The following is a 27,634-nucleotide window of genomic DNA, read 5'->3' as shown; positions in this document are numbered from 1 at the left end:
GAGACAAAATAGTCAAAGTTTAAACATAGAGGCTATTATTTGACATTGTCGCAAAGGCTTCCTGTCCGGTGGATACAGCCAAATTCATTATGCTGAGCGGAAATATCCTCTAATAAGCGGGAACATCAGCAATCCCTGAACTCTGACACCGGTCATTCATGTAGATATTAACCATGCTGATTGGATCCAACCAGCGGTGAGACAGCAGCATGATTAAATCAGACTAACCCAACAATTATCATAAGGCACAAGTCTAATATCAAATTCAATAGAGAATGCGCTCTCTGAGAGTTTAATAGAGCCAAACTGCCTGTCTGTTAACATTTATAACAAACTGGCACGCAGACTTGGGAGAATAAACTGTGACTGAACTGTGAGTGCATTCATAAACCATTCCTAAAAAACCCAAACAAAGCGCCACATATTGCTGTAGCAAGATGGTGAATCTAGGCCAACACCACAGCCAAAGTTGTTTACTTGGCAAGGAGAAGCATGTGCGATATCCAAAACTCTGATCGAGGGAGAGAAAGGGAGGATAATTGGAGTTTACAGACAGAACCCTTTTGTAAAAAAACATAAAAAAGCTAAAGGCAATAAAACTTAAATGAAAAGAAATAACCCGAGAAACAGACTGATACAAACGGAGGGATAATATATAAGATGAGCGAGAGTCGAGTTCTGCTCGGAGAAGTAAGTAAATCAGCTTTGGTCATCCTCAGATACTCGAGCCAGAAACCGAGAGGAACCCGGCGGAGCAGCAGAGAAGCGGCTCTTTGTGTCCCAGTTGGAAGCTGGCATATAATACTGTCATCTCTGTCACAAGTGCAGTTCACAAACCCTCCTCGAACAGCTTTCAGCCGGAAACATCATCTGACAACCGCAGCCAGTATTATCCGCTTTCTTGGAGGGCCTAGCTAACTAAACATGAATACACAAGCAGACACACACACACACACACACGGACACACCGCAGACTCACATTGCATCCTACCAACATCTCACCACAGGGTTGTATATTAGGAGTTTTACTGTAGAGAGAAAAGTCCTCTACAAAATGACAGAAAACGATGGCTCTCTGTAGGTCTATAACTGCGCCGCGAAGCAGTTATAAATTGAGATATTTTCAATCCCCTCTGCTTCTTTGCAGGGGCAAGCTTAAATAAATAGGCTCTATTATCCAGGGCACAATAAAACATAACACTCTGAATTAGAGAAGTGTGTGAATAATGTGTTCTTTATGTCTCTAATGCTAAAAACTGTGCTTCTCATACATAGATTCAAGCACATTATTATCATTATTGTGCACAAGCACGCATATTAAGACAGCAGGGCAATGAGTGCAGAGGCTCCTGTAACAAGCCTCTGCTACTGTTACTAATCTGAATCAACCAAAAAGTGAAGCTGACCCTGACCTCTGACCTGTCAACTTCTCTCTAAAAATACTGATTGTTTTCATCGTGGTCTTAATCGCTGAACTCAGGTCCTATAATAATTTTGGAATTTGAAATTATTGCTCCGTTAATAAGATTTGAAGACTTATAGTAGCTTTTATGTCTCCCATGTGGGTGTTGATTGATAACTGCCCTGTTAGCACAATTTAGCTAAATTAGCTAACGTTAGCCCAAGTGTGCACCACCCCTTTTTTTTGGCTAGTTGGGGGCGGCAACACAAGCTGTAAACACAACATCTGACTAAATTCACTCTCTTTTAGCTCTGTTTTTGCTTTCTACCAACTCCTGAGGGAAATATCTGGTTATTTCACAGCGAAATGTTCCACTATGTTCACCAGCTAGTCGCTAACTTTGTTCATCTGCCATTTGGTGCTAAGCAGATAGTGTACGGTGAGTTTTTGGAGCTTTTTTCGTAAACAAACAGCTGCCTGACGCTGCTGGAAACGAGGTTGATGAGAGCCAAGAGGGTGAACCAAAACAGTCAAGTTACAAAACCAAAACAATGAGCTAAAAGACAGTAAAAACCTCTGCAGAGCTGAGAGGAGCTGCCTGTCATTTTATCCATTGCTAACACAAAGAGAGCAGCTTTAACATGACTCTTTGCACTAACTTTACTGCTATTGCTGCAAACAAGCACTTTCTGAAAGTTGTTTAGTGTTGTCCTCTACATTTTTTTGTCCGTTTCTGACATTATGATAAATAGTGAAAGGACATTATCTTTCCTGCAAATGCCAGAAATCTTTGACCTCGTTCTGCGAAAAAGAGGATGGCAACATGTTTCTCATCTGTGGGAACAATTCTGACCACTTTTTGTTATTTCTACACAATGAAACTGTTTCCCAACAGTGGCTCAGCCCGCCCAGGAGAGAGTACAATACACTCACTCTTGAGCTCAGTCAGTGGAGAAATGTCAGTCTTCACTCACACAGCAACCAACACTCCTCCAGTGGGAACTATCTGATATCTTATTTGAGACCAGGGTGACTCCGATGTTCTTTTTTTTTTTTTAAAGGGGACGTATCCTGCACATTTCCATGTCTGTATTTTTATTCTGGGGCTCTACTGGTGTATTTTTGCATGTTTTACAGTTTAAATAAACTCCTTTATGCAGCTCCTTAGTTCAGCCTCTGTCTGAAACAGGCTGTTTTAGCTGCTTGTCTCTTTAAGGCTCCCCTTCCCAATGAGGAAGCTTCTGCAGCCTCCGGAGGTTATGTAAACAAACAGCACTGGTAGTATTTCACTTCTTTTTCTCATTCTTTACACAAGACATATAATCTTCCCAAATACATCCGTACATGTTCGAGCCCAAACCTGATCTGAAACATGAATGGACCAAAGACCACGTAACGATCAACCTTTTGTGAGCATGTGCGAACGATCTGATGTCATCACGAGGAGGAAGTAGAGGTAACTTTGCAAATGAAGCGTTCAGAGCAGGCTGACTTTTGACTATCAGGGTGCATTTTTACATACTTTCACCTCAAGTTTTGGAACTTAAACCATGTTTAACATAGACATCCGACATTATAATAGTATATAAATGACAGGAAATGACTAAAAGAATGATATGTCGCCTTTAAAATCAGATTCAAGAATATCGTCCTGGATAAAAAGAGAAGTCCTCATACGTGAAATTTAACTTTTATTAGTAAAACATTTCCTCTGCCTGCTTGAGGTGCAATTCCAAGCAGAGCTGCTCCTCTAAAAGCAGCTTCGACTCAGTGTATGTTGTGCAGGGATCAGGGAAGTAGCTTTTAGTTCATTCAGTCCTGCCATGATCACAGGTATCTGATCTCTGCCAGACTCTGAAGGCCAACTCCAGATGTTTTGTCTGGCCTCCTATAACTCAGGACTAGAGACCTGTGAAAGTTTTTTACCATGCCAGCCTGGCAGCACTCAGCCAGCAGTCCCTCATTCTGCCAAATGTCACTGCTTTTACTCTTTAGTTTATTTATGCACTCCAAGTTTTTGTCTTCTTTGACCTATCCACAAAACAGTCAAGCGGCGGTTGAAGGCAGCTGGCCTACACATCACCACTGAGGACCACATGAGCTAACATCACCCGCCTTGTGGTGCGAGGATGCAAGGGTGGAAGGCACCCAGTTATCATACACAGCCACAAGGAGGTCTGGCAGGAGTCTTGGTGATGAAATGGATGTGAATAAGTGGGGAACGACGAGCCTAGCGGGTCACCACCAGGGCCAGACCGTGGCAGCGGGTTGTAAAGCGAGACGGCTGTGAGCGAGCAGGAAAACAGGCACGCACCTATTCCTCTGCTGCGCACACACACACACACACACACACACACACACACATGCAGGCAAATCCAAACACACTCAGACAGTCCCACAGGGAACAACCATCATCCACTTACTCGAGAAAGCTGGTGATGTAGTCTTTGCTGCAGGCAGACCAGGAGAAAGGGTTGGTGTTGGCTGTTATATGAGCGGCCATCAGTTTGGCTGTCTCGTGGCCTTTGGTGCCGCAGGAATTCCCGATGCCATCGTGGTTCATCCCGAAACTGAAAATATAAAAACAGAGGGAAGTTGGAATTAATGCAACTAAAAATGACCCTTCTGGGTTGTTAATGACACAGTTTAGATGCCATGACTGCGGACAGTCCAGGTTGCTGAGTGGTGGATGTCTACCTCAGTGGCCCTGGCTGTAAAGATCGAGCTCTGCGGCTCTGAAACAGCTGTGTGGAGGAGAGCCAGGGGTCAAGGGTCAAACCCTGTCTGGAACTCGGCAGGAACGAAAAAAAGTTCTAATCACCACTCTGATGCCTGCCTGTCAATCACCGCCTGCAGGTCTGAGCAGGCCGCGAGGGAGAGTCACCGCCGACCGGAGCGAACACAAGGGATCCTTTAGATCGATCGAAAGAGACCCAAAACAGTCCCCAAACCTTTGTGGCCTGTTATGAAAAGCTGCTCAAGAATTTATTTCACACTGAGGGCTGAAAATAAATCATTTTAACAATTCATTCTTTAAAAAACCTTATCTGTCTGGATATCATTTGAGAGAAAATCTCATGTTACAGCAGGATGTCAAAGCTTACTTTTCCTTACAGTCCATGAGCACAAATCAGGTCTAATGTATATAACAAACCCGACCACATCGCACAGCCCAAACCTGTTTTTCTAAGGCCGGCGTTTATGACATTTTACCCTACTCTGGAAATAAATCAGCCCGGTTGAAACCCCGCTGCAGTGTGTTTTTTTTATACATCCTCTAGAAGTAGAGACTATTTTTACAACTGCCCCACAACAGAAGCAGACACGAGACATAATAAAGGAAATCGCCATCTTGCTGAACTCTCTCGAGAGGGATACGTAGACTAATACATCATCATTATTTTGCTTTATATTCAGGAAGAAAGAGCCAGAGGTATGTGGACACTGACATTTGCATGAGGAAATATGTGGAGATACAGTTCAAGACGTCTGCAGGGGGGGGGGGGGGGGGGGGGGGGGGGGGGGGGGGCTACATGTCTGGTGAACCCGCGTAGTAAATAGTGTTTGTTTAAGAGGAATTATTAGAGCACACAATCACGGAGGTGATAAAAGGTTTAAAGATGATCTGAATCAAAAGAAGAAATAACCATTTGCTAGAGGTGCGGACTCGAGTTACATGACTTGGACTCGAGTCGGACTCGAGTCATGAATATGATGACTTAAGTCAAGACTTAACTTGACTTTGATTTTAACCAGCGACCTGTGACGTCACTTGGACTTGTGACTTTTAACTTGCAATAACTTGTGCAGCAAAACAACTCTTTATTTTACCGGATGACAGAATTCCTTTGAAGAGACTTCTCGTTTTCACCAGTTTAAATGACAAACTGGGGCGAAAATTGAATCCGCTGTAGCTAAAAAAAAAAAAAAACATTAAAGGAAGGGTTCACAATTTTGCAAGTCTGTCCTAAAACAAGAGTCAGATGCCCAAACAAAATCATTCCTCCTGTTCATACTAACCATTAGAAGATCCCTCTGTAATGTACTTTCAGCGTAACGGATGGAGAACAACATCCACAGTTCTCCTTCTGTGCATTTAAAAAAATATTTAAAAGTGTATCTGAAGCTAATATGAAGCTTCAGCCGTCCAAATTAAGTCAAATCAAGTAGAAGTTTGCCTACTTTCAAAGTGTTAAATTCCCTCTTTTTGTTAGGATCCCTCCACTGCAGCTGAACAGCAAAACATTGTCAGTGAAGACACAAAGAGGGATTTTTTGCAAAGACATCCACTTTATTTTAAAAACTCAGACAGCTGAAGCTTCATGTTATCCTCAGATAAACATTTTTGCAGAAAAGGAGGACTGTCTCCCATCACTTGTACTGTAAGCGTGTTTGGAGGGAATCCTCTAATGATCGGTATGAACAGGGGAAATGATTGATTGGGGCGGCTGTGGCTCAGGAGGTAGAGTGCGGTCGTCCACTCATCAGAGGGTCGGTGGTTTGATGAGGTGAGTGATCATTAGAAACATAGTAAAGGGCTGTATTGCTCCTCATGAGCAGGCAGCTTGCATCAGTGTGTGAATTGGTGAATGTTAGCATGTGTTGTAGAGCGCTTTGAGACTAGAAAAGCTCTGTATAGACGCAATCCATTTACCATTACAGCAAGCAAAACCTGTTTCAGTGTTTATTTGGGCTCCTGACTATTGTTTTAAGAAAGAGTTGAAAAATTGTGAACCTATCCTTTAATGATGTATGTTACTTACGAAAAAGTCCAAATTGTCTGGTTAATGTGTTCTCTGCAAGCCGGCGTACTCAGCCAAGATAATTCTTGAGGTAAAAGAAGCATCAATCTGTAACAATACTCTTAATATCACGAGCGGAGAGTGTGTTTTTGTAGTTCGACAAGACCAACAGAGTGTTGAGTTTTCTCTAGTGAAACGTTCTCGCTGCTTCATATCAATTGCAGTTGTCAAAGTCGATCAGCTCAGTTCTGGCGGTGCCCCGTTGGCTCACGAGGTTAAAATACCAACCATGAACCGCAACGCAGCCGCTTCTCTCATAGAGTTTCTTCCTCCTTCATTTCCTGTCATCTCTCCACTATAGTTATCTAATAAAAGCATAAAATGCAACCAAAATAATAGAAATTAAACTGCTCATTGAATTGTAATTTTCCATTATTTTAGTGAATTTCCACAGATTTCTCATCCTTGTTGTTGGATTGAAAGGTTTCCTGTAGAGTTTCTGTCTGTTAGCACAGCAACGGAGCAGTTTTTTGTTTGTCTCGTGCGTGTGCAGGTTTCACACTATCCCACTCATCTACAAGCGGCTGTAATGCACCGAGAAACGCAGCGATGCGCCAACGAGGCAGAGAAGAATTTTTAAAAAACATAATAGTGAATCAGGACCTCCGGTATTTTTGGTAGCTCGTAAAAAATACGGAGAGCAAAGTGAGTCGGCTGTTATTTCAGTGCGTCAGCTACGTATCGAGCCAACGTTTCACATCTTCTGCTACTCATCTCATTTTCAGGTTTTATTATTTTCACCTGTAAATATTGTAGTGTTTCTACCTGCTCAGCCAACAAAACCTCAATTAAATCTTTTTAGTTTGGAAACAAATGTTGAAAGTTGAAGACGAATGGATTCAATAAAGGATTCAAAACTGGTTTCAGTTTATATTGACGTTGATAGAACGAACTCTGAACCTAGTCATCAATTCACACCTGATCGTTTCGCTTCTACTGTAATAAATGTCATGAAATGTATTTATTATTTCTGTAAATGTATTATACTTTACTCTGTTTAAAGGTTTTGAATGGTATTAAATTGAAGGGCGCAAAATCACTCGAAACACAAACGTTGGACTCGTTTTGGACTTGGACTTGAAACTTACACGTGACTTGCAAAACAATGACTTTCTCCCCCCCCCCCCCCCCCCCCCGATCATTTGGAAGTAACGTCGAAATCAATATCACATCCGACTGCACTCACTTGTGGCCGATCTCGTGAGCGATGGTGAAAGCGGAGCCGAGGCCGATGTCTTCATTGATGCTGCAGCTCCTCTCCGGCTCGCACATTCCAGCCACCGAGGCCAAGCCTAGACACACACACACACACACACACACACACACACACACACACACACACACACACACACACACACACAAGCCAGACAAACATACAAACACAGGGTCAGGACGCAGTATTCTCAGGAGTCATAAAATGGGGATTCCACACATATGATCCTCTGTGCTGAAAGACAATCTCAGCCGGTCAACGCTATAGATTCACCAGGGGGGGATTCGAGTTCAGCATCACAGGCTAGACTTCCTCTTTTTTTTTTCTTGCAAGCTACAGCGAGGGCTGGAAAATGTCTAGACAAGGTTTAGATTTATACATTTCAATTCATGTAACAAGGGATCGCCTACAACGCGAGCCAAAGGAAAGGGGAATATAAGAACCACCTCACCAACGCCGTGCCGCACCAGAAACCTGTCAGAAAATATAGATGTTTTCCTCATTTCAAAACCTATATAGAGTGGAGAGGGAGCGGTGCACAGAGAGAGAGAGAGAGAGAGAAAGGGAGAGCAGAGAGAGGGTGTTTAAAGTTAAAACCTCTCCACAATCCAGGTGTCGCAGGTCCTTTTTCTCCAAAAGCCTGACAGGTCAGATAGGGAGACAGGAGGCAATTCTTCACAGATTACATCTACAGGTGACTGGAGAGAGGATCATATGACAGCACAAAGCAGGTGTGTGTGTGTCTGTTTGTATGTGTGTGTGTGTGTGTGTGTGTGTGTTGGGGGGGGGGAGGTAGTGCATTAATGTGTGTGAATGAAAGAGCACTTTCTTTTTACTGTTTAAAAGGGACTTTTAGATGTTTTTGGCTTGAGGCTTTTAAAAAAAAAAAAACTTTACACTCTTTAAAGGTTGAAATAAATGACAAAAAACAAACATATTTTCTCACTTTCCTCTTGTTGCTTTTCTTTTATTCTCCCGAGTTATTCTGAGATTTCTGCCTCCTCTCCGATACAATCAAAGTAACTGGAATTTCATTTGCACAGTTTTTTTTAGAAATCACATTTACGCATCTATTTCTCAACAGTATCCCTGATAATCAAACTGTTAAATCAGAGTTTGGGTTCTGAGTTTGAGTTTCAGGTTCACTGAATGTGAAAGTATGCGATGAAACTGATTGCACCGCGGCTACTTATTTGTATATCTGATGTAAATATATTTGTAGCACAGCTGCGACGATTAGTTGATTAACCATTTTTAGTCGTTTTTTAAAGAAGAAAAAGTCAAAATTCTCTGGTTCCAGATTCTCAATTCACAACATTTGAGGACGTCCTGTTGGGCTTTAGGAAACATTTTCTGACATTGATTCAATTAATTGAAAATAATCATTAGTTGCAGCCTTAGTTTGTAGGTTTTTTTGTTGTTGTTTGGTTAAATGTATGTGAAACAGTGAACGCAATTTGTCTAAAGTGAAAGCAAATCCAATCCTCAGATGTCACTATTATCATTGGAACTACTTTCTGCGGCGGAGGAGTCAGATATCTATAAACCTGTGCAAATAAAAGATAAATACAACAATGTGCAAGTAAAAAAAAATCTGTTAGTCATATGATTTGTAAATTGATCTCTCAGTTCTGCAGCCAAAGTTAAACTGAGCTCTCACAAGATATTGATAAAGGGCTCAAACACCTGCATTTATACTTCTGACTCACTGTGTAAATCATGGTTTGGTGGTCAGATTTTCCTGTATAGTTTGCGTGAACTCTCTGCCTTCCCTGCTAAAAGTGGCATGGCTTTTGTATCCTCTTTACTAAGAGGCTAAACAAGAATAGACTCGCAAATCAGGAGGCCACTGAAACCATTACTGGAGGGAAAAGAGAGAGCCCTGAAGGTGAAGAAAGAAGGAGGAGAGGGAGGGAAAAAGGAAGGAGGGTCGGCTACTCTACGATTAGTTTAAGAATGTGCGAGTGTGTATGTGCGTGGTCGTGGCTGAGTGCAAACACACACACCACATTGCAAGTTGTTTTCTTAACACCGGGGTGGACTGTGTATTATCTCCAGCCCCGTGATTACTCGGCGACCCTAAAGGCCAGGGATCTGACCCCGGGAGCATGATCCCCGCGAGGAGAGAGGGAGGAGAGGAGGGGAGGGGGGGGGGGGGTGTAGGAGAGGGGTGGTGAGACAACGAGGAAGCCAAGCAGATGCCAGGGCAATTAAAGCGACCGGGGAATGTGACGAATGCGGTCAATCTGTCAAACCACCCCTGAAGTCACAATATTACCTCCAAGATATACTGTGGTGCCTGCGGGGCCTTTACAAAGATAAGATGGGGAGAGAAGGGCAGGGTGGGTAGGAGGTTTGGGGTGGGGCGAGGGGGTTGAAGAGGAGAGAGGAAAAGAGGAGGAGGAGGAGGAGGAGGAGGAGGAGGAGGAAGGGGGTTCTGCCACTGCTTGCTGTCCTTTTTCCACCCCCAGTCGCACCACAACCAGCATATCACCCACTCTATCTCCCTCCTGCATACTCTAACACTCCCTATAATTGTCCTTTTCCCCCTTCCATTTTCCTTTCAACTCCTTTTCTTCTTCTCCATCTCCTCCTTCTGTCACTACTCTCCTCTTTGTCCCCCCCCTCCTCCACCACCTCCTCCTCCTCCTCCTCCTCCCCTGCTTTCCAACACATACCTTTTCCTTTCTCTCAACCCCGGTGGAAGTGTAAACACCTTGGACAAACTTGAGGTTAGAGGCGGAGGAGAAGAGAGAGACAGGGGAGTTTTATAAACTGGAGGCAGCGCGGGGAGGTGACCGCGGCTGTCCGGGTTCCTCGACCAACAGAGGTGAGCCACAGAGGAGCTATAATAACACGAGTGAAAACATCCTTCTCATTATGTCTCACAGGAGCTGTCTTCTAGAGGAGACTGCGAGGGTTGCTAAATAAGGTTTGTCTGAGGACACGCTGGAGGCCAAACGTAGGAGGGAAAAACCTCTCCGGGGAGAAAAAAAAAAAAAAAAAGATCAGCCGAGATCACCAATTTGGCAATGAGAACACATGAAAACACACACTTTTCTCTTCACTCACCTAAGGTACCACAGGGTTTGTTCTTGTAGGTGCAGATGTCATACCTACGGACAGGCAGGAGAAGGAAAGAACACAAACAATTAAATTAATTTTTGTACAGTGTTTTGTTCCACTGGCTCTTTGCCATTTTCCATTCTTTCCACATTTAATCACTAGTGAGATATAATCTAACTGCAACCTTTAGCATAACAATAGCATATAATGAAGTCATAATTTGACAAAACACCTGGTTCACTCCTCCTTCTTTAGCTTTTTTTTTTTTTTCCAGCTAACACACAACGCTCAGACATGAACGAGGATGAAGTGAAAGGTTTCAGTCATGCTGCGTCCCTACTGTTAACCCCGCGTACAGGTAATCCAATAGAGCGGGAGGGAGGAAAAACCGTGAGCCGCTAGTGCTTTAAGAACACATCATACATTTCAAATGAATGATCCAATCCTTCCTAAAGCTTTTAATCTATTAAAACCAAGGGCAAGAGCAAATTTAATTTCATTGTCCTTCCCTCCTCCCTCCCTTCCTCTCTCCATAACCCCCCCCCCCAACCCCCCCTCGTCCTCTCCCTCCCTCCCTGTGGAGCTGCTCCAAACCAATGAGGTACAATCGAGACCTCGTTTAGGATGTCTATTTGTTTTGATTTTTTTTTTTCTCCCCTAATTTCCCCCCAGTGTCTTTATTTTTTTTCCCCTAAATGTGACAGGCCACTTTCCAAACAAGGCAGGACAGTTTCAAAAACGCAGCTACGGAGGTCACTTTTGTGATGATAAGAACGGTGAATCATTCGGGTGAAAATGGGGTTAAGTTTGCCCTGCTGGTGCATCGCTGCAGGAGATCCACATCGATCATTGATAGAGGAGAAGAAGCCAGTTTTCACAGCAGTGATGTTCACTGGGATCTGCTTCCTGAGAGCCTGGTTGTGACCAACATGAAGGCCTCAGTCTAGAGCGGCAACTAACGATTATTTTCTTGTTGCATCTATAAAATGTCACACAATAGTGCAAAATGTCCGTTACAGTTTGTTAAAGCTCAAGGTGACGTCTTCAAATGTCTCGTTTTGTCCAATTAACAGCCCAAAATCCAAAGATATTAAGTTTAGTATCATATATGATGCAGAAAAGTTTGAAATGATCACGTCTGAGAAGCTGCAACGACTGAGTATTTAGCCTCTTTGCTTTAGAAAAATGACTAAAACGATTATTCTATCATCAAAAATACAGTAGTTGCAATTAATTTTCTGATCGACTAATCATTGCAGCTCTACCTCAGTCCCATATAATACTAGTATTATGTTTTTCAAATAGTAATTAAATCTATTTGACCTTTGGGATGAATTATGAAGTTGGAATCGGCTCGATATGTGAAGTGAAGACCTATGAGACATAATTAGAATATATCATACTAACAATATGCTAATTGCACTTTAATTGAATTATATTTTTATGCTCTGGATCTGGAGCTGCATCGATAAGTCAATTAGTCAATCAACAGAAAATCTAGATGGATCCTATTTGGATCTACAGCTGCAACAAACGATTATTTTCAAAGTCGATATGATTATTTTCTTGATTAATTGTAGAATTTAAGAAAAAAATGTCCATCACATCTTCCCAAGGTTTGGTCTTTAAATGTCTTGTTTTGTCAAACTGACCCAAATATATTCAATTTACAACTACTTAAATAGAAAAGCAGCAAATAATCATATTGGAGAAGGTAAAACCAAAGAATGTTTTGAGTTTTTGCATGAAAAATTACTTAGTTAATGATTAATTTTCTGTTGATTGACTAATTGATGGACTAATCGTTGCAGATCCACTTTGATCCAAAGATGAAATACTCAAATAAATATCCTCTCAGCTGAGCGCTTCAAGCATCAACCATGTTAAAATCTCACTGAACATTTTTCGGTGCATTCCACCATCACAAGGAATGTCTGACTGCTCTTGCAGGCATGGTGGTTAATAAGGGCTTCCTACCATCAGAGAGTTATACAATCTCTAGCATCTCTGAGCTCAGCTGGTGCCTCGTCCTCGCAGCTTGTTATCTCTCGCCTACTTTTGTCTTGTTTTTACTCAGTGTTCACCAATACTTTACTCAAAATTCATATCGAATGACTCTAAGCAGTAAATTATGGGCACGGCCGCATACCAGCAAGGAAAGCAACAACAGTGCTGATGTGCGCCATCTACGTGCAAGAAATAATGTTTGTTTCTGAGGTGTTACATTAAAAACTTTTACCATTTGCTAGCTAAAATAAATTAGTAGTGTCCAGTGAATATTAAAGCTCAAAATTACAGAATATTTTAGCTCATATGGTTTTAGCTTTATGGTTTTCTAGCCAGATGAGCCGTAGACACTTAAATTGTGTGATTTTTTAATTTTTTTGGCACATTTACTGTTACTGATGCGGCTGTTTTTAGCAAACAAACTGACAAACAAACTGCTAGCAACCTGCCCAGCACTAAACAGCAAACATAGTTAGCAACTAGCTGGTGGAAAAACTCTAGGAAGCTAATTCTCAGGAGACAAGAGATTGGAAGAGATTTACATTAAACACTCTTACCATTTGTTAACTAAAATAACATCATATATAAAAGTGCAGTATCACAGTTTCCTCTGGTGAATATTATAGTTGTGTTAATCAATATTACAGAACATTTTAGCTCCTTTGTTTTTGGCTTTACAGTTTTGCTTCCAACACTTCACAAAAAGTTTTTTTGCCTTTTGAAGTTAAGCTAACATGCTAACACATCTAGCCCACATGGAAAAACATTCCAGTGGAGTCATTTTTCTGACAACTTAATGTAATTTTAGTATAAACCTGTCTTTTAGCTCTGTTTTGGTCTCCAACAGCACCTGAGAATTAGCTTCCTAGATATTCTACGTTTTTCTTCAGCTAGTTGCTAACTTTGCTTGCAGTTTGGTGTCGGGCAGCTAGCTAACAGTTTATCAGAGCTTTGCTTGCTAAAAGTGAGGCTGAACCATACAGTTAATGTGCCAAAAACTGAAAAAAATGTGACTATTGCACATAAACTCTACTAAGCAGCCTTTGGTGCTGGTGCTTACTGACCGAAGCTAAAACCAATAATAAAAACATGAGCCAAAGGAGCTGGAAAACATCAACTGACAGACAACAAGCAAGAGCACACTAATGATAGAAAGGCTGTTTTGTAAGGGAGCCCAGAGCGTCAAAAAGCTTGGCTTCAGCCCATGTCAATCACAGAACGCCATCCTCTCTCTAGACAAAACCAGTGGGGGGAATATAAAGTTGCACGGTTATGTGGCCAAACAGTTCTGGCAACAATGAAGTCAATTCCAGGTAATGACAGAGTTTTGCTGTTTTATGGTAACACCCTTGACATAAATTGCAGTGTGACAGGTACAGTGTGTCTGAAACAGCACATTTATTTTCAGAACTAGGGGCTTTATTCCCATCAGCATTAACAGTTAGAGGTAGAGGAAGAAGTGTGAGAACAGGGGCTGGACATTAGGAAGTTCAGTGCTGTAGCTTCTGGCTAGCTCTATTAGCGAACACATACACAAACACTCACAGTCTCAGATGAACTGTGACCACACAACCTTTGCCAACAGCACAGAAAATAACCTGCAACCTATTTGCTCAAAATGAGGAAATGAATGCTACTTAAAGCTAAAGTTACAACTGAAAGAAACAACTCTTGCCCTTTGAAGTACATGAACTACATATGGTCCATATCGCTAAGATGCAAGCCTACACTTACCGGGTGATTAGCACAGCGTTGTCATGATGAGCCATCCCGTTCTCTGGAATGCTGTTGCCATCGCTGTGATGAGACAGGATGGACTTCTGCCACTTACAGAAACTGTCCAGAGACTTGTCAGCATGATGGTTGATCTCCAGGTTAGGCTGCAAAAAAACACACCAAAGAACACACATGCAATACAGTACAACATGATGTAGTATTACAAAAACCACATGATATAACCCAATACGATTTGTTGCCGCGCAATACAGTACTGTACAATATTGTATTGTGTCACGTCGTATCGTATCACGCCATATTGAGTTGTATTGTGTCATATCGTATTGTATCGTGGTGTATTGTGTCGTATTGTATCGTATCATATCATATTGTATATTATTATACTGTACTGTACCATATTGTATCGTGTATTGTGGAGTCATACTGTTGCATATTGTATTGTATCGTGCTGTATTGTGTCATATCATATTATAATGTATCCTACTGTGTCATATCTTGTTGTATCGTGTCATATTGTGTCGTATCGTATCATATCACATCATATGTTGTATTGGGTCGTATCACATCGTATCGCATTATATTGTGTTGTATTGGGTCGTATCATGTTATTTTGTTTTGTATCATGTCAAATCATATATTGCATAGTACAGTATCATACCATGCAACTTCAAAAGAGATTTTTCATGGAGAATATGTGTGGACTCTCTGAAAGCAGATGTAATATTGTTTAAGTAGTACATTTCTAAGAAAAAGTTATCAAAAACTGTGACACTGGGTCCTGGTCGCCAAGCGGTTAAGACACATAACCACAACATCCACAGTTTGATTCTGGTAAGAGACGTGTGTTGCACGTCATACCCCCTCTCTCTCTCTCTTTCTCCCTTTGTCTCCTGATAGTCTCAACTATGTACTATCTGATGAAGGCAGAAACACACCAAAAAAAAAAAAAAAAAAAATCTGTGTGAGATTTAACTTAATTTCATGCGTTGACAGCTCTAACCACTGAGACACCATGCCGCCAGAGTAGAACGATTTTCTGGATTATTAATTATTTGTAGGAGTACTGTACAGGGATCAGAGGGAGGTTAGAGCACCAGTTTTTGGAACAGCAAAAAGTTTTTGTATTTGATTTAAGAGTAGCTGTAGTCGTAGTAAAGGTAAAACCATTTATAACAGGAGGAGTTAGATGAGTCAAAGAAGGAGTGGAACAAGGCACTGCAATATTATAAAAAGCTGGAGAGGTGGAAAGAGGAGTAGCGGGAGTAGACAGACAATTGGATCAGTTGGGGAAGTTGTGGTGGAGGCTGCAAAATGCATCTAGTTCTATGAATGTAACAGGTTCAACTATATGGTAGTAAACCATTACATTTCCAGCTGATGATGCAGTGCTGATTTCAGCTTGACCGCTGATTAATTACAACTCAATACTGAACCATTCAACATCATTAAATTTGCCATTCGGTTCATCCAACAAAAGGACTGATCGTACTTCCTTCCTATTGGATTAACATGAAAACATATTCTTGTTTTTTGGACCTGATGCTACATAAAGAGCCGCTATGACCCCTTTACAAAAACAGATGCTAGGAAGACACTCTGTTTCTCCCATCACACATACATTCACATGTACAGTGCATGTAAAAATCCTCAATCGAGGCTCCCTGAGGGAAGATGCCTGAGCACATCTTTCATCTGAAGTGGTGGCCATATGGTGAATAGTCTCTCTTCTCTCTCCCCATCAGCCAATCACATAAACTACTGCGGCTCACTCACGCCAAGCGGATCAGTTATACACTTAATACAGATGAGCGTGCAGACGCTATAAAAAGGGCTCGAAAACTGTAATTTCAAAAATAGAGAAAGATAATTTTTCTTACCTGATCTTCGGTCAGAACAATCAGCCGGGTCACAATAATGTTCACAACATTTCCTAGACTGGCATCACGGTAAAGTTTGGCAACCTGACCTCCAGAAAAGAAGAAAAGACACAAAGTCAGACAAATTGTGTCCATATGTCACAACATCTAAACTACAATTAAACACTTTCAGGGCCACATGACTTACTGTAGATATCCTCTAACTCAACTGGCAACGATTGTATGTTCGGCAGTATGGTAGACAACAACAACATGACCAAAAAGTAGGATCAAACTTACAATATTCATTACGGACAAGATGTAGTGCTCGATGTCTTTGCGTCCGTGGTAGCCGACCATCATTTTATCTGCAACCACAAGCGTCTCGACGAAGCGCTCGGTGCTGACGGAGCGTCTCTGTCTGTGGGTGCTGTTCGACTGCTCGCTGTCGTTTTGGGGGACAGGGGAAGCGTGGACAGGGGAAGGTGTGCTAGACTGGCAAGGTGCACTGGTTTTAATGAGGTCTGTGAATGACAGGGGAGGCAAAGACAGGTTAGTGAATTACGAAATAACAGTTTACATCCAAATTATGACACATTATCTGTTTGAGAGAGAGCTGGTTTGTGTATGGTAGATGAACATAGGGAATCTGCCCCTTTGAACCTTGCAGCTAAAGCCTTTGCTTTATGACCCAGATGCTCTGGGAAAAAGCTATAAGATGGTACATGTTAGGGCATGCTAGCTTCCTGGCGATGACAGCCTTTGCTGTTTCTTATAAGACCTTGGCCCAAATACCTAAATATCCACCTGGTTCTTTTTCCAATCCGTCATATCTCAACAAACGCAGTATTTGGTGGAGCTAAGCAGTCTGAATGTTAAGATCAGAACATGATTGTTGGTTCTATAAATAGGATTTGTGCTTCTATAAAAGTCTGAGCCTAGTAGTCTTTATGCACTGAAGGGCCTTTTATGAAAGCTGGAGCAAGACTTGCTCTTACAGGTTGAAAGATGTCCAGGCCAGGAGCAACTATAGCACACAAGAGGCCTGGTCATGTCTACCAGAACCTGGGCCTAAAACCAAACCAGCACTTCCTCTAACCTGCTATGTATAGTTATTCCTTTACGTCAGTTCCACCCACACAGAGTCCAACCCAGATGGAGGTTCACCAACCTGAAATGCCACAGCTGAACTCCTGGCTATGCTCTTGTGGTGAGGGAATGGCAGACGTTTTATAAATAACATGTTGCTGTGCTTCTTCCAGGTTCCATTCACTGGAGGTGGTGGAGGATATGTTCTTTAATGGCTCTATTAAATACTGTTCTTCCTCTGTTGTTATAACACCATGCTTGTTGGGGAAGAAAATCAATGAAAGAAACAGGTTACAAACACAAACACTCATGTTATAAGCACACATCAAAAATGTTTTGTATTTTAAGGGCAATTTTAATTGAAGGGACACTCCACCAATTTGACACATGAAGTTCAGTTTACTTGTACGTTTGACTGATATAACACCTTCCTAGATAAGACGTCACAAAGTGCTTCCCATTGAAAGACAAAAAATAGAGACACAATATAAAAAGAATAAATAAAATAGAGGTAAAATAGATCAAAAGGAAACTAAAAAGGTGGGTTTGTAAGAGTTGTATAATTTCTTCTGTGGCTCTGAAACCTTAAACTGAAATAACTCCAATGACATCATCAGGGCTATCTCAGCTTAGGCTAATTTTTACAGAAACCCAGTATTACAAACTGGGGATGTGGGGTTTAAAGTGCGTGGGCATTTACTGTAAAGGGCAGGGAAAGTCTGATGAAAGCTGCATTGAAGTTGCATTTTGGGAAATGTAACATTTTTGGAGTTTGACCTATGATGCTAGATACTAAAAGTCAGGATATCTCAGCCTTTGCTGCTTCGCTTTGTGTCTCTTTCAAGCTTCCGAACTTTGTGAAAGCACGATACTAAATGTCTGGAGTATCCCTTTGAATAACTAACATATTCCCTCAGGTTATATCCTCATCCTAAAGGTATAACATGAGTTTGAAGTCAAACATAAGAACCCCAAACCATCAATTACATCAAGACCAAAATTAAAAACATTTATCTCTGCCCCTTCAACACCCCCCATGGAGCATAAACAGGGAAAGGTTAGATTGTAGAAAATACTGGCTCAGCTCCACAAAAACCCACAATGAAAAGCAACACAACATTAGTACACAAAAACATACTTGATTTGGGGTTTTAATAGTGTGTGATGTCAAGATCTCAAGCTGTCCAGACAGCTGATTACATTAAAGTACAGACAGAAGTTTTGTCCATTTTTGGTGCTGTTAGAAAAAAGGGCAAACACTAATTCAATTTATGATACTCCGTGTAGGTCCTGCCAACACATTTGGCTACCACAATGGTAATACATGTTTTCTCCACATGATTACATTTGCCAATAAGACGCAGGGCCTCTTTTCTTCCTTCTTTAGAGTTATTCTGAAGGAAGGAGGAATAGCAGCTATTAAAATTTCTTCCAATTTCTTGATTAGCAAAGAGAAGCTGGACAGTCACACAGTCTGTGGAGAAAAGCCTGAGGACTAGAAGCTTAGACGGGATAATTAGATGCCTTGTTAGTGCTGTGTAGTTTTGTATTTGAACAGGGCACTATAAAACTACAAACAGAGTAATGTCTGTGATTTAGGGATTATTTTACAGATGATGAAATGGATCAATCAAAGAAATGTGAGCTCAGCTACTGAGGGGCTTTTAAGAAACTGAGGATATATTGCGATATTTACTGCACAAATGGAAAAGAAAAAGCACTAACAGACCACTGAGATGATGTGATTTTTCTCCACGAGCATCACCTCACTCCAAGCTGCCTGCAGACTCAGCGTGCCAAATGGAAAGAAGCCAAGATTCTGTTAAGCAAACTACAATTGGTCTAATCCTTTGGCACTGCGTCTGAAAGATTGGCTGCCATGAGAGCAGCGCAAGCTAGGTATATATTAGTTATCTGACATTAGAATCAGGGTTTGTTTGGGGTCAGCAGAGCAGCCAGAGAGTGTGAACTTTTAATCAGAGCAAATACGTAGGCCACTTTGTACTCACCAGGCCCTTGCAGTTGCTGAGCGCCACTCTCGTCGTGCTGTGCTGATTTTGCAAGAATCCAACATAGTGACAGTTCTCTACCATGTTATGACGCCACTCCAGCCCTTCTTTGCCCCAATACTCCACTGTAAAATGTTTTGACACCAGGTGGGGGTTGAGTGTCAGGTTTAGGTGAAAGTGCTTTCCGTAGGCTGACAGTCTGTAGAACAGCCGGGACTCTGGGGGGTCCAGGTCTAACGAAGGAGGCGCTCCCATTACGGGGTCCGCCGCCCCGCGTCTCCGTCGGCCCGGCCGGTGGTGCTTCACAGTGTAGCTCAGGAACTCTCCGTTCTCGTCCACCCGCACCGGGACAGTCAACTGGTAGTGCTGCAGGTAGGACAGGAACTCCTCTTTTACAGGAGAAAGAAGAGAAAAGAAGAGAAGATGTTGAGGTAATGAACTTTAGAGCTGCAGATTCTTTCTTCGCTCAATCGATTTTTCTATAAAATAGTCATGCCAACAGTCCAAAACCCAAATACAATCAGTTTACTATCATGTATGGCAAAGAAAAGCATTAAATCATCCCATTTTAAAAGCTGAAACCAGACAATTTTTGGCGTTTCCGCTTAAAAAATGACTGAAACAATTATTCGATTCATTTTCTGTCCATCAACTAATCAATTAATCGACTCATCGTCTCAGTTCTAGAAGTTTTAAGATCTTCCCGACCGCCTGTCTACATCATACCTTGAGAGTTGTGTGAAAGTCTGTTGACGCTTTGAAATTCAGAAGCAGCCATCACCACCAGGCTCAGAGTCCAAGTCAGCGTCTTCCACAAAATTTCCATAATTCAGGGAAAGATGTGACATGGGGTGTGGGGGTGGGGGTGGGGTAGGGGGGTAGAGGGTGCTACAAACGGGTTAAAAGCACACGATCAGTCCGACGCCACACCATAACAAGTCCATGGTTCGTGTCCTTCACTCAGTGTGAAATGTTCTCGTATCCAGAGCTTCAGATTTGTCCTGAAGGCGAGCGCTTCCACATCCCACTGGCCTCTGAATTCATGTCAGCAGCTCATAGAAAACACTGTAATCCATCAGACGCCGTCACTCTCAGGTGTAACTCCAAGCAGGAAGCTCTATATTGCAAACTTGTCTTGACCGATCCATCTGCATTCCTGTGAAGGAATCAATCAGAGGTTAAATGACCTTTTCTCACCCGGAGTACTCTCGCTTTATCAGATTGCGGTCTGTCGTAGTGTTGAAACAGTTAGTCCATTGATTAATCCGCGACTATATCACTAACTGATTGATGTTTAAATGCCAAACATTTTCTGTTTCCGGCTTCTCGATCGTGAGGATGAGTTACTCTTCTCTGTTGTATATGATTGTAAATGGAATATCTTTGGTTTTCGGACAGTCAATTGGACAAAACAAGCAATCTGAAGATGTCATTTTGGGCTCTGATGGACGTTTTCCACTATTTTCCGACATTTTATAGACCAAACGATAAACCGATTAATCACGAAGATGATCGACAGTGAAAATTAGGGCCGCAACTGATGATTACTTTCATTAATGGTGACAATTTTCTCAATTAACTGACTCATCGTTGTGTGATATGATAATTTCTCAGCGCCCAAACACAAATCACAATGATTTACACCAACAACAAGCAGCAGATCCTCACATTTGTGAAGCTGGAACCGGAGAACATTTGGCATTTTCGCTCAACCAACTAATCAATTAATCAACTAATCGTTGCAGCACTAATGGAAACAAACTTGTGAATGAATGAAAATCTAAGACAAAGTTCAATATCTCACATTGTACAGCTTGATGGGTTGGATTCGTGTCTCTCATTCAACACATCATTTAACCTAAACATGCTATTTGACACTTGAAGAACAAACTTCCAGGAGGAGCAACACTGGTTTCAGCTGCGTTTGTGCAAACAGTGCCACTGCCTTATCAATTAAATATCGATCTACTGGAGATGACAGTTTAATGACTTAAACTGGAGTGTGACACAAACGAGGCTTTACAGTGTAATTGAAGTGTAATAACCACATTTAATGGGGCTGCATAAATCTTAACAGCGCCGAAGGTGCTGACTAGTCGACATGATATAATTTCTGCAGATTGTGTTTTTACTCACTGACGCGCTTTCACGGCAGCATGTGCAAACTAAACTACTATAAACAAACGTCACGAACGGATCCAGGTGATAGACGGATGATGTCCAATGAAACCGGACTCCGAACCCGGATGACAGCCTTATTGGAAGTGAGGATTTTGTGTGTATTTCTTCAGCTCTGGCTCCTCCAGTCCAGACAGCAGCGCTACCTACTTGGCCACTCTGACCCAGACAGTAAGTTGGCAGCCGGCCCGTGTGCATTATTACACCGGTACCTCGAATACAACCGTGACTCTTCTCAAGGAGCGTCTGCAAATCAGAGTAAATAAACCACCTGACAGCGCTTTGACAGCGTTCGGGAGGCATTTGCATTGATTTTTCTTTGAATTTTTAGGAAGCATTTGCGAACAATGCGAACAACAACAATGCGCTTTTACGCATTTATGCATTTAAGCGCGTAAATGCGCTTTTACGCGTTAAAATAAACCACATGACAGCACTTTGGCAAAGTTTGCATTGATTTTTTTTTAATTTTAGGAAGCATTTACGCAGCGTGCTTCCTAAAATTACAAAAAAAAAATCCATGCAAATGCCCCCCAAACTCTGTCTGAACTCGCAGCCGAGTACAACCGGTTAAATGCTGGTTTGCAAACACTGTCTGCCTCTCTGAGAGGATTTAAATGCTCACTCGAATCTGCTCCGACAAAAAAAACTACCTGAAAGATATCTTCCTATTCCCAGCAGACGGGAGTGTTAAAGAGATATTTACCACGCTCATCTTCATTGTCAGCTCCGGTCCAACTGTGCAGGCAGACCCCGGGACAAAAGACTCAAGTTCCGCACACAAACCTCCGCTGCTCTCCTCTTTTCATCTCCTTTTGGGATCTGCCATCCTCTGAAACTGCAGCGTGACTCTCCCCTTCAGCCCGGACACCGGAGCAGCAGTATCTCAGACCAGACACTGTCACACACACACACACATACACACACACACACACACACACACACACGCACACACACGCACGCACACACGCACGCACGCACACGCACACAAAAAGGCAGTTATTCAGCTTGGATTTCCTCCAGAAAAAGGGTCTATTTTCAGCCTATCTGTCGTCTTTATAATCTAGACTTTTGGTGGCTCAGGGTGGCTTAAAAAGTTAGTTGAGGTTGCAGCAGAAGAGGTTTTTTTTTTTTTTTTTTTTTTCTTCTGCGAACTCGCCGCAGCGCAGCAGACTGCTTTTGGAGAAAAGTGCATGCAAACACCAGCAAAAGTTGGCTTGAAAGCTGCTCCTCCTCACTACATTGAGAGCAGAGACCGGGTATGTCCCAGTCACGGACAGCTTCAAATTGGCAGCTTTTTCGGAAGGGGGGTGGAGGGAAGGAGGGAGGGAGGGAGGGAGGCAGGGAGGGAGGGTGGGGGTGGAGAGGTGGTGGAGGTGGGGGCGGGAGGGGGGGGGGTGGTTGAGGGGGGGGGTGGAGGGGGGGGGGGGGGGGGGGGGGGGGAGGTGACGTCAGTGCAGATGTGCCTCTCTTCCATCAGCTGTGCGCATGTCTATCAGTGCTGGCCTGAAATAACACTCATATAAACTTCAGCTCTTTTTAAGAGGAGATGGGGAAGGTTTAAGTTTCAGATTAAGTAAAAGTTACAGCACTACACTGTAAAAAAATACTCCGTTACAAGTTGAAGTTCATACTTTCTAAATTTTACTTAAGTAAAAGTACATTATTAACAACAAAACGTACTACTTAAAGTATCAAAAGTACTCAGAATGCAGGATGCCCCCTGTCAGTGTTGCTTTGTTATATTATTGGATTGATATTAGTAGTAATTAGCAGTAATGCATTAACATTTAATCAGCACTTAAATGATGTAGTTGGTGAAAGAAGAGCATATTTTAAATACTTTATATACGTCTGTTTGGCGGTTTCTCAATAATATCAATAATAATTATGCATCATATTTTGGAAGCTGATGTTTTGTATTGTTGCAAACTGCTCTGTGTTGTGTTGTGACGTTAATTATGTTGTGTACCTCAATTTTTTGTAAGTTTTAACATCTGGGTAGTGACAACAGATGAAGATTCGCCTTTTTGGTGAACTTATTTACATTTGCTTTTTATTCCTCTGTTGACGGACGAGGATTGTTCCTGTCAAATAAATGAATGCATGAAAAAAATGTGGAAAATCTTAATCTGCCTGTCAAACCAATGTGGAAAAAAGCTGGAAACTGGAATAAAACTGTGTAAGACAATCACAAAGTTGAAAAGGAAAATGCATGAAATGGTCATTGTTGATAAGAAATAATGCAAAAAAGATGTTATTATTATGATCACTGTACTCTGTTCTTCATACACTACATGTACAGGTGTAATAAGCTCAGGTTATTTATAGAGACTTAACTCGAGTTAAATATTATAAGAAATGATGCATTGAATGTTTTCTTCTATGTGCATTTAACATAACACTTAAAATATGATTTGATATTTATGTTTTATATGTTTTCTAATAGACCGGAATAAACAAATAAGTGAAAATGTAGCTCAGTAAAAATGATATTATCCTCTGAAATGTAGTGGAGGAGAAGTATTAAGTAGCATAAAATGGGGATATTCAAGTAAAGTACAAGCTCCATAAAGTTGTCAGTACTTATATACATATATATATACATACATATAGTAATATTCTGCAGTATAAGTGCACTTTAGTATATAATAACTCTGTTTAGAAGTTGGTGATATGACCTACTGCAGATGATCAGCAACCACAGATATCAACAAGGAACAATATCAGAACAAAAGAACATTAAAGAACATTTCACCAAAGTTAAAACTAACTTTTAACTCAGTTAAACTTGTAATATCCTAAAAGGCAGCGATAATGACACATATATATTTTCAGGCTCATAAGAATACACTCATTTATTGCCAAAAAAGTGATCATGTTTGCAAGTTTGATGTCTAAATCGGTGGATATCTTCCATCTGGTAAAAAGTATTTTGGGGGTTATTTAGCCCATGTCTATCTTTAGTCTGTAGGAAATTGAAAATCATGCCTATTCCTGAGTTTCAGTTACAGCTGCTCATTATGTAGGAGTCTATATCATTACAGTCATTACATGCTCTCCTACACAGCCTGAGTAGGTGTCAGAGAGTTCGTGGGAAGCAGCGACACCGTGTGTCTGAAAGCAGCATAGCAAAGACCCGAGAAGCTTGAACGAGTGTTTTTAAATGTTTTTAAATGTTTTGAAAGAGAGAAATTTTGCACGTATAATCACCAAATTACATTTAACTTGTAGACATGTGTACTCTTTTACTTTTAAAGGTGATTTCAGTTGAGATTACTTTCTGTTTTCAGTATCAGGACAAAGTGTGTCAACCAGTATAAATATATTGTTTATAACTGTGATACAATAAACTGCACACACAATACAAATGAGTGACTTTACCAGCGGTGGAAGACGTATTCAGACCTTTTACTTCAGTAAAAGTAGAAAAACTGCAGTCTGAAAATACTCCATTATCAACAGACGTACTTAAAATATTAAAGGTAAAAGTACTCACAATGCAGACTGGCTTCTCTTAGATTATTATAGTATATTATATTGTTTGTTTTTATCCAAAACAAATACACATGAGAGCATTTTAATGTAGTTAATCCTTGTTGAGCCAATTTTAAATACTTTGGGTAGATTAATAGTAATAGTACTGCATCATATTACATAAGTGTATCATATATTTTTATTATAATGATAATAATAGTAATAATGAACTTTATATATTTATATAGCACCTTTCACACAAAGTGCAAAACAAATTTCAAAACAGAAAAGAGCAGACGATTTAAACAATTATATTAAAATATATTATTTTATGTAAAATCCTAATCTGAAAAGTAACTAGTAACTAAATGTGGCAAATAAATGTAGTGGAGTAGAAAATATGATAAAATGGAAATACTCAAGTAAAGTAGAAGTACATCAAATTTGTACTTAAGTACTTGGTTAAATGTACTTAGTTACCGTCCATCACTGGACTTTACACCTTTGTTATTCTCTGCAGTTCGTGTGAATAAATATGATTAACTTTATCATAATAATAGTTTGTTTTTAGAGCATTTTTCAAGCAAATAAAGCAGTTTAGTTTTTAAGTGAGGCAATTAAAAGCAATCACAGGATATAAGCAGCATTAGGTAGAAAACATTATTACGTCATGGCATCATTATTGTGCAATGTATGAAAAAGAAAAACAAATATATAAAAAATATACATATGCAAAAAGTTATGACCCAAGCGAGAAAAATCACTGGGTTAAAATTTAACCCAGTTTGGATCAATATAGCACCAATACGACATCAGGTTAACTTTACCCAGCAGCAATCTGTTATTTTGACCCAAGTTTTAGCTGAAAACTGTCATAAATGTGTTGTTTCCTGTTCAAAACGACGTGCATGTGACATTCAAAAGATACACGAGTTGTTAACAATCAATAACAAACCTCTGACATGTACGTTTAAAAAGAATTGAGTGGATTATAAAGCTTTAGTTTGGATAAATAACCCAATGATAAAATAAAATAAAAAAATAACACTAATCAAGTCAAGTCAAGTTAATTTTATTTGTATAAAACCAGAATCACAAATTTGCCTGAAGGGGGTTTTACAATCTGTACAGCAACACAACATCCTCTGTCCTCAGACCCTCAGTTCAAATAAGAAAAAACCTGTAATGGGGGAAAAAATGGAAGAAATCTCAAGAAGAGCAACAGAGGAGGAATCCTTCTCCCAGGACGGACAGATGTGTCTTAGATGTTGTGTGTGCAGAATAGAAGACAAATTACAGAAATACAACATGAACAAACAGGATGACAAAATTATAATGGATGTATAATATATATATATATGATGAATGTGATCAAGAGGAACGCAGAGCAGCTTCCATGCGACCTCCATCACCATGGAGACCTGGGACAAGGACACAGGAGCGAGACAGAGAGACAATATACAGACTGATTAGACTCAGTCAGGCCGTCGCAGGCAGAACAGGCGACGCCGGGAGGTCAGGCTGTGTTCACATTGTCAAAAAAGAGACGTTGAGACAGAATCTCACTTCCTATCATACGGTGAGAAATATAAGCATTTGAGAGAGGTTTTATTTGAAAAAATAAATAGCATATATCCTGAGTTTATACAGAAACTACCCTTATCTATGTGGGGAGAAAAGCTGCAAAATATATTAAATATTGTCTAAGAGAAACAAGCTCTGTAGTAAATGTTTCTGAGTGGTTACATCTGTAAAAAAAGAAAAATCCTTTAATTATATTGTGTTTGATATGATTGTTGATATTTGCATATTAATGTATATGTTTTGCTAATAATTTATCAATGTTAATAATTACCTGTACTTCTTTGACAATATAGATTTCTTATCTTTCATGCCAATAAAGCTTATTTGAATTTTGAGGCATGAGGTGAGGCTGAAAGTCCTGCAGGATGAGGAACCAGATCCACTAAACCCGACTCTGGGTGACATGAACCCAGGAGTGTGTTGGTGCCGTATTGATCCAAACTGGGTAAGATTGTAACCCGGTGATTTTTAAGTGTGTAATCATTATTAATTGACCATTAGTGTGTCTGCTGTTAACACAAGAGGACACTGCACACATAATAAAATCCTTATTGTGTTACTGACATATTAATTGACATGAAAAGAACAATTAATTCATCAGATGCAATTGACTTAAATTAAATTTAATAAACTTTATTGTCTATATGTATGTATACATCATGTCTGAAAAGGAATAGAAAGATGTTTGTCTAGTCCTAAACAATCAACTTAAAGACTCACATCGTCCAGCTATCCGCCTCAGAGTCCATCATACACAACTAAACCTCTGTGTTCGTCTTCTTCATTTATTATCAAACACCATCAAATCAAGACTGTGAAAAAGAAGACAGCCAACAATGTCATCTTTAGCAAGCGTTTCATTCTCCTTCCTCATTTCTGTCCCCCACCAAAAAAACATGGGTTTTTTTTGTACATCTTCTTAAACTGTGTGATAGTTTTACTTTTGATTTCTTCACCCAGACCGTCCACAAAATCTCCCCGCAAATTGAAATACGCAGACTTTTAAGATGTGTGCAAACCCCCTCTCTGTCTGAGAACATTTTCTGTATGTTGCCAGGAAGTGAATTATTTCTTGCTTTGAACATTAATTGTGCAGATCCATGAATTTCAAAGCATGTGACTTTAAAAGCAGCATGTTAGTGACTTCACAATACCCTGCAACTATGCTTATGGCTCTTTTTTTCTAGTATAAACAGGGTGTAGAGCATGCACAT

At 40.7% G+C, this 27,634-nt stretch overlaps 1 protein-coding gene across 1 annotated transcript in view; it reads right to left on the bottom strand.

Moving 5' to 3' along the window:
- Window positions 1-20,038, bottom strand: part of adamts6 (ADAM metallopeptidase with thrombospondin type 1 motif, 6) — a 65,937-nt gene extending 45,899 nt beyond the window's left edge. The window contains exons 1-9 of the mRNA XM_042395833.1: window positions 19,908-20,038; window positions 19,182-19,570; window positions 17,255-17,429; window positions 16,384-16,607; window positions 16,105-16,188; window positions 14,225-14,370; window positions 10,490-10,533; window positions 7,391-7,496; window positions 3,826-3,972 (exon numbers count right to left, since the gene is read on the bottom strand). Coding sequence (XP_042251767.1) covers window positions 3,826-3,972; window positions 7,391-7,496; window positions 10,490-10,533; window positions 14,225-14,370; window positions 16,105-16,188; window positions 16,384-16,607; window positions 17,255-17,429; window positions 19,182-19,570; window positions 19,908-20,007 — 1,415 coding nt within the window. The 5' untranslated portion in view covers window positions 20,008-20,038. The remainder of the gene's footprint in view (window positions 1-3,825; window positions 3,973-7,390; window positions 7,497-10,489; window positions 10,534-14,224; window positions 14,371-16,104; window positions 16,189-16,383; window positions 16,608-17,254; window positions 17,430-19,181; window positions 19,571-19,907) is intronic.
- Between the last annotated feature and the right edge of the window lie 7,596 nt (window positions 20,039-27,634).

Source organism: Thunnus maccoyii, chromosome 19, assembly GCF_910596095.1.
Source record: "Thunnus maccoyii chromosome 19, fThuMac1.1, whole genome shotgun sequence".
NCBI classification, from domain to species: Eukaryota; Metazoa; Chordata; class Actinopteri; order Scombriformes; family Scombridae; genus Thunnus; species Thunnus maccoyii.
This window is presented reverse-complemented; position numbering and strand designations above follow the sequence as displayed.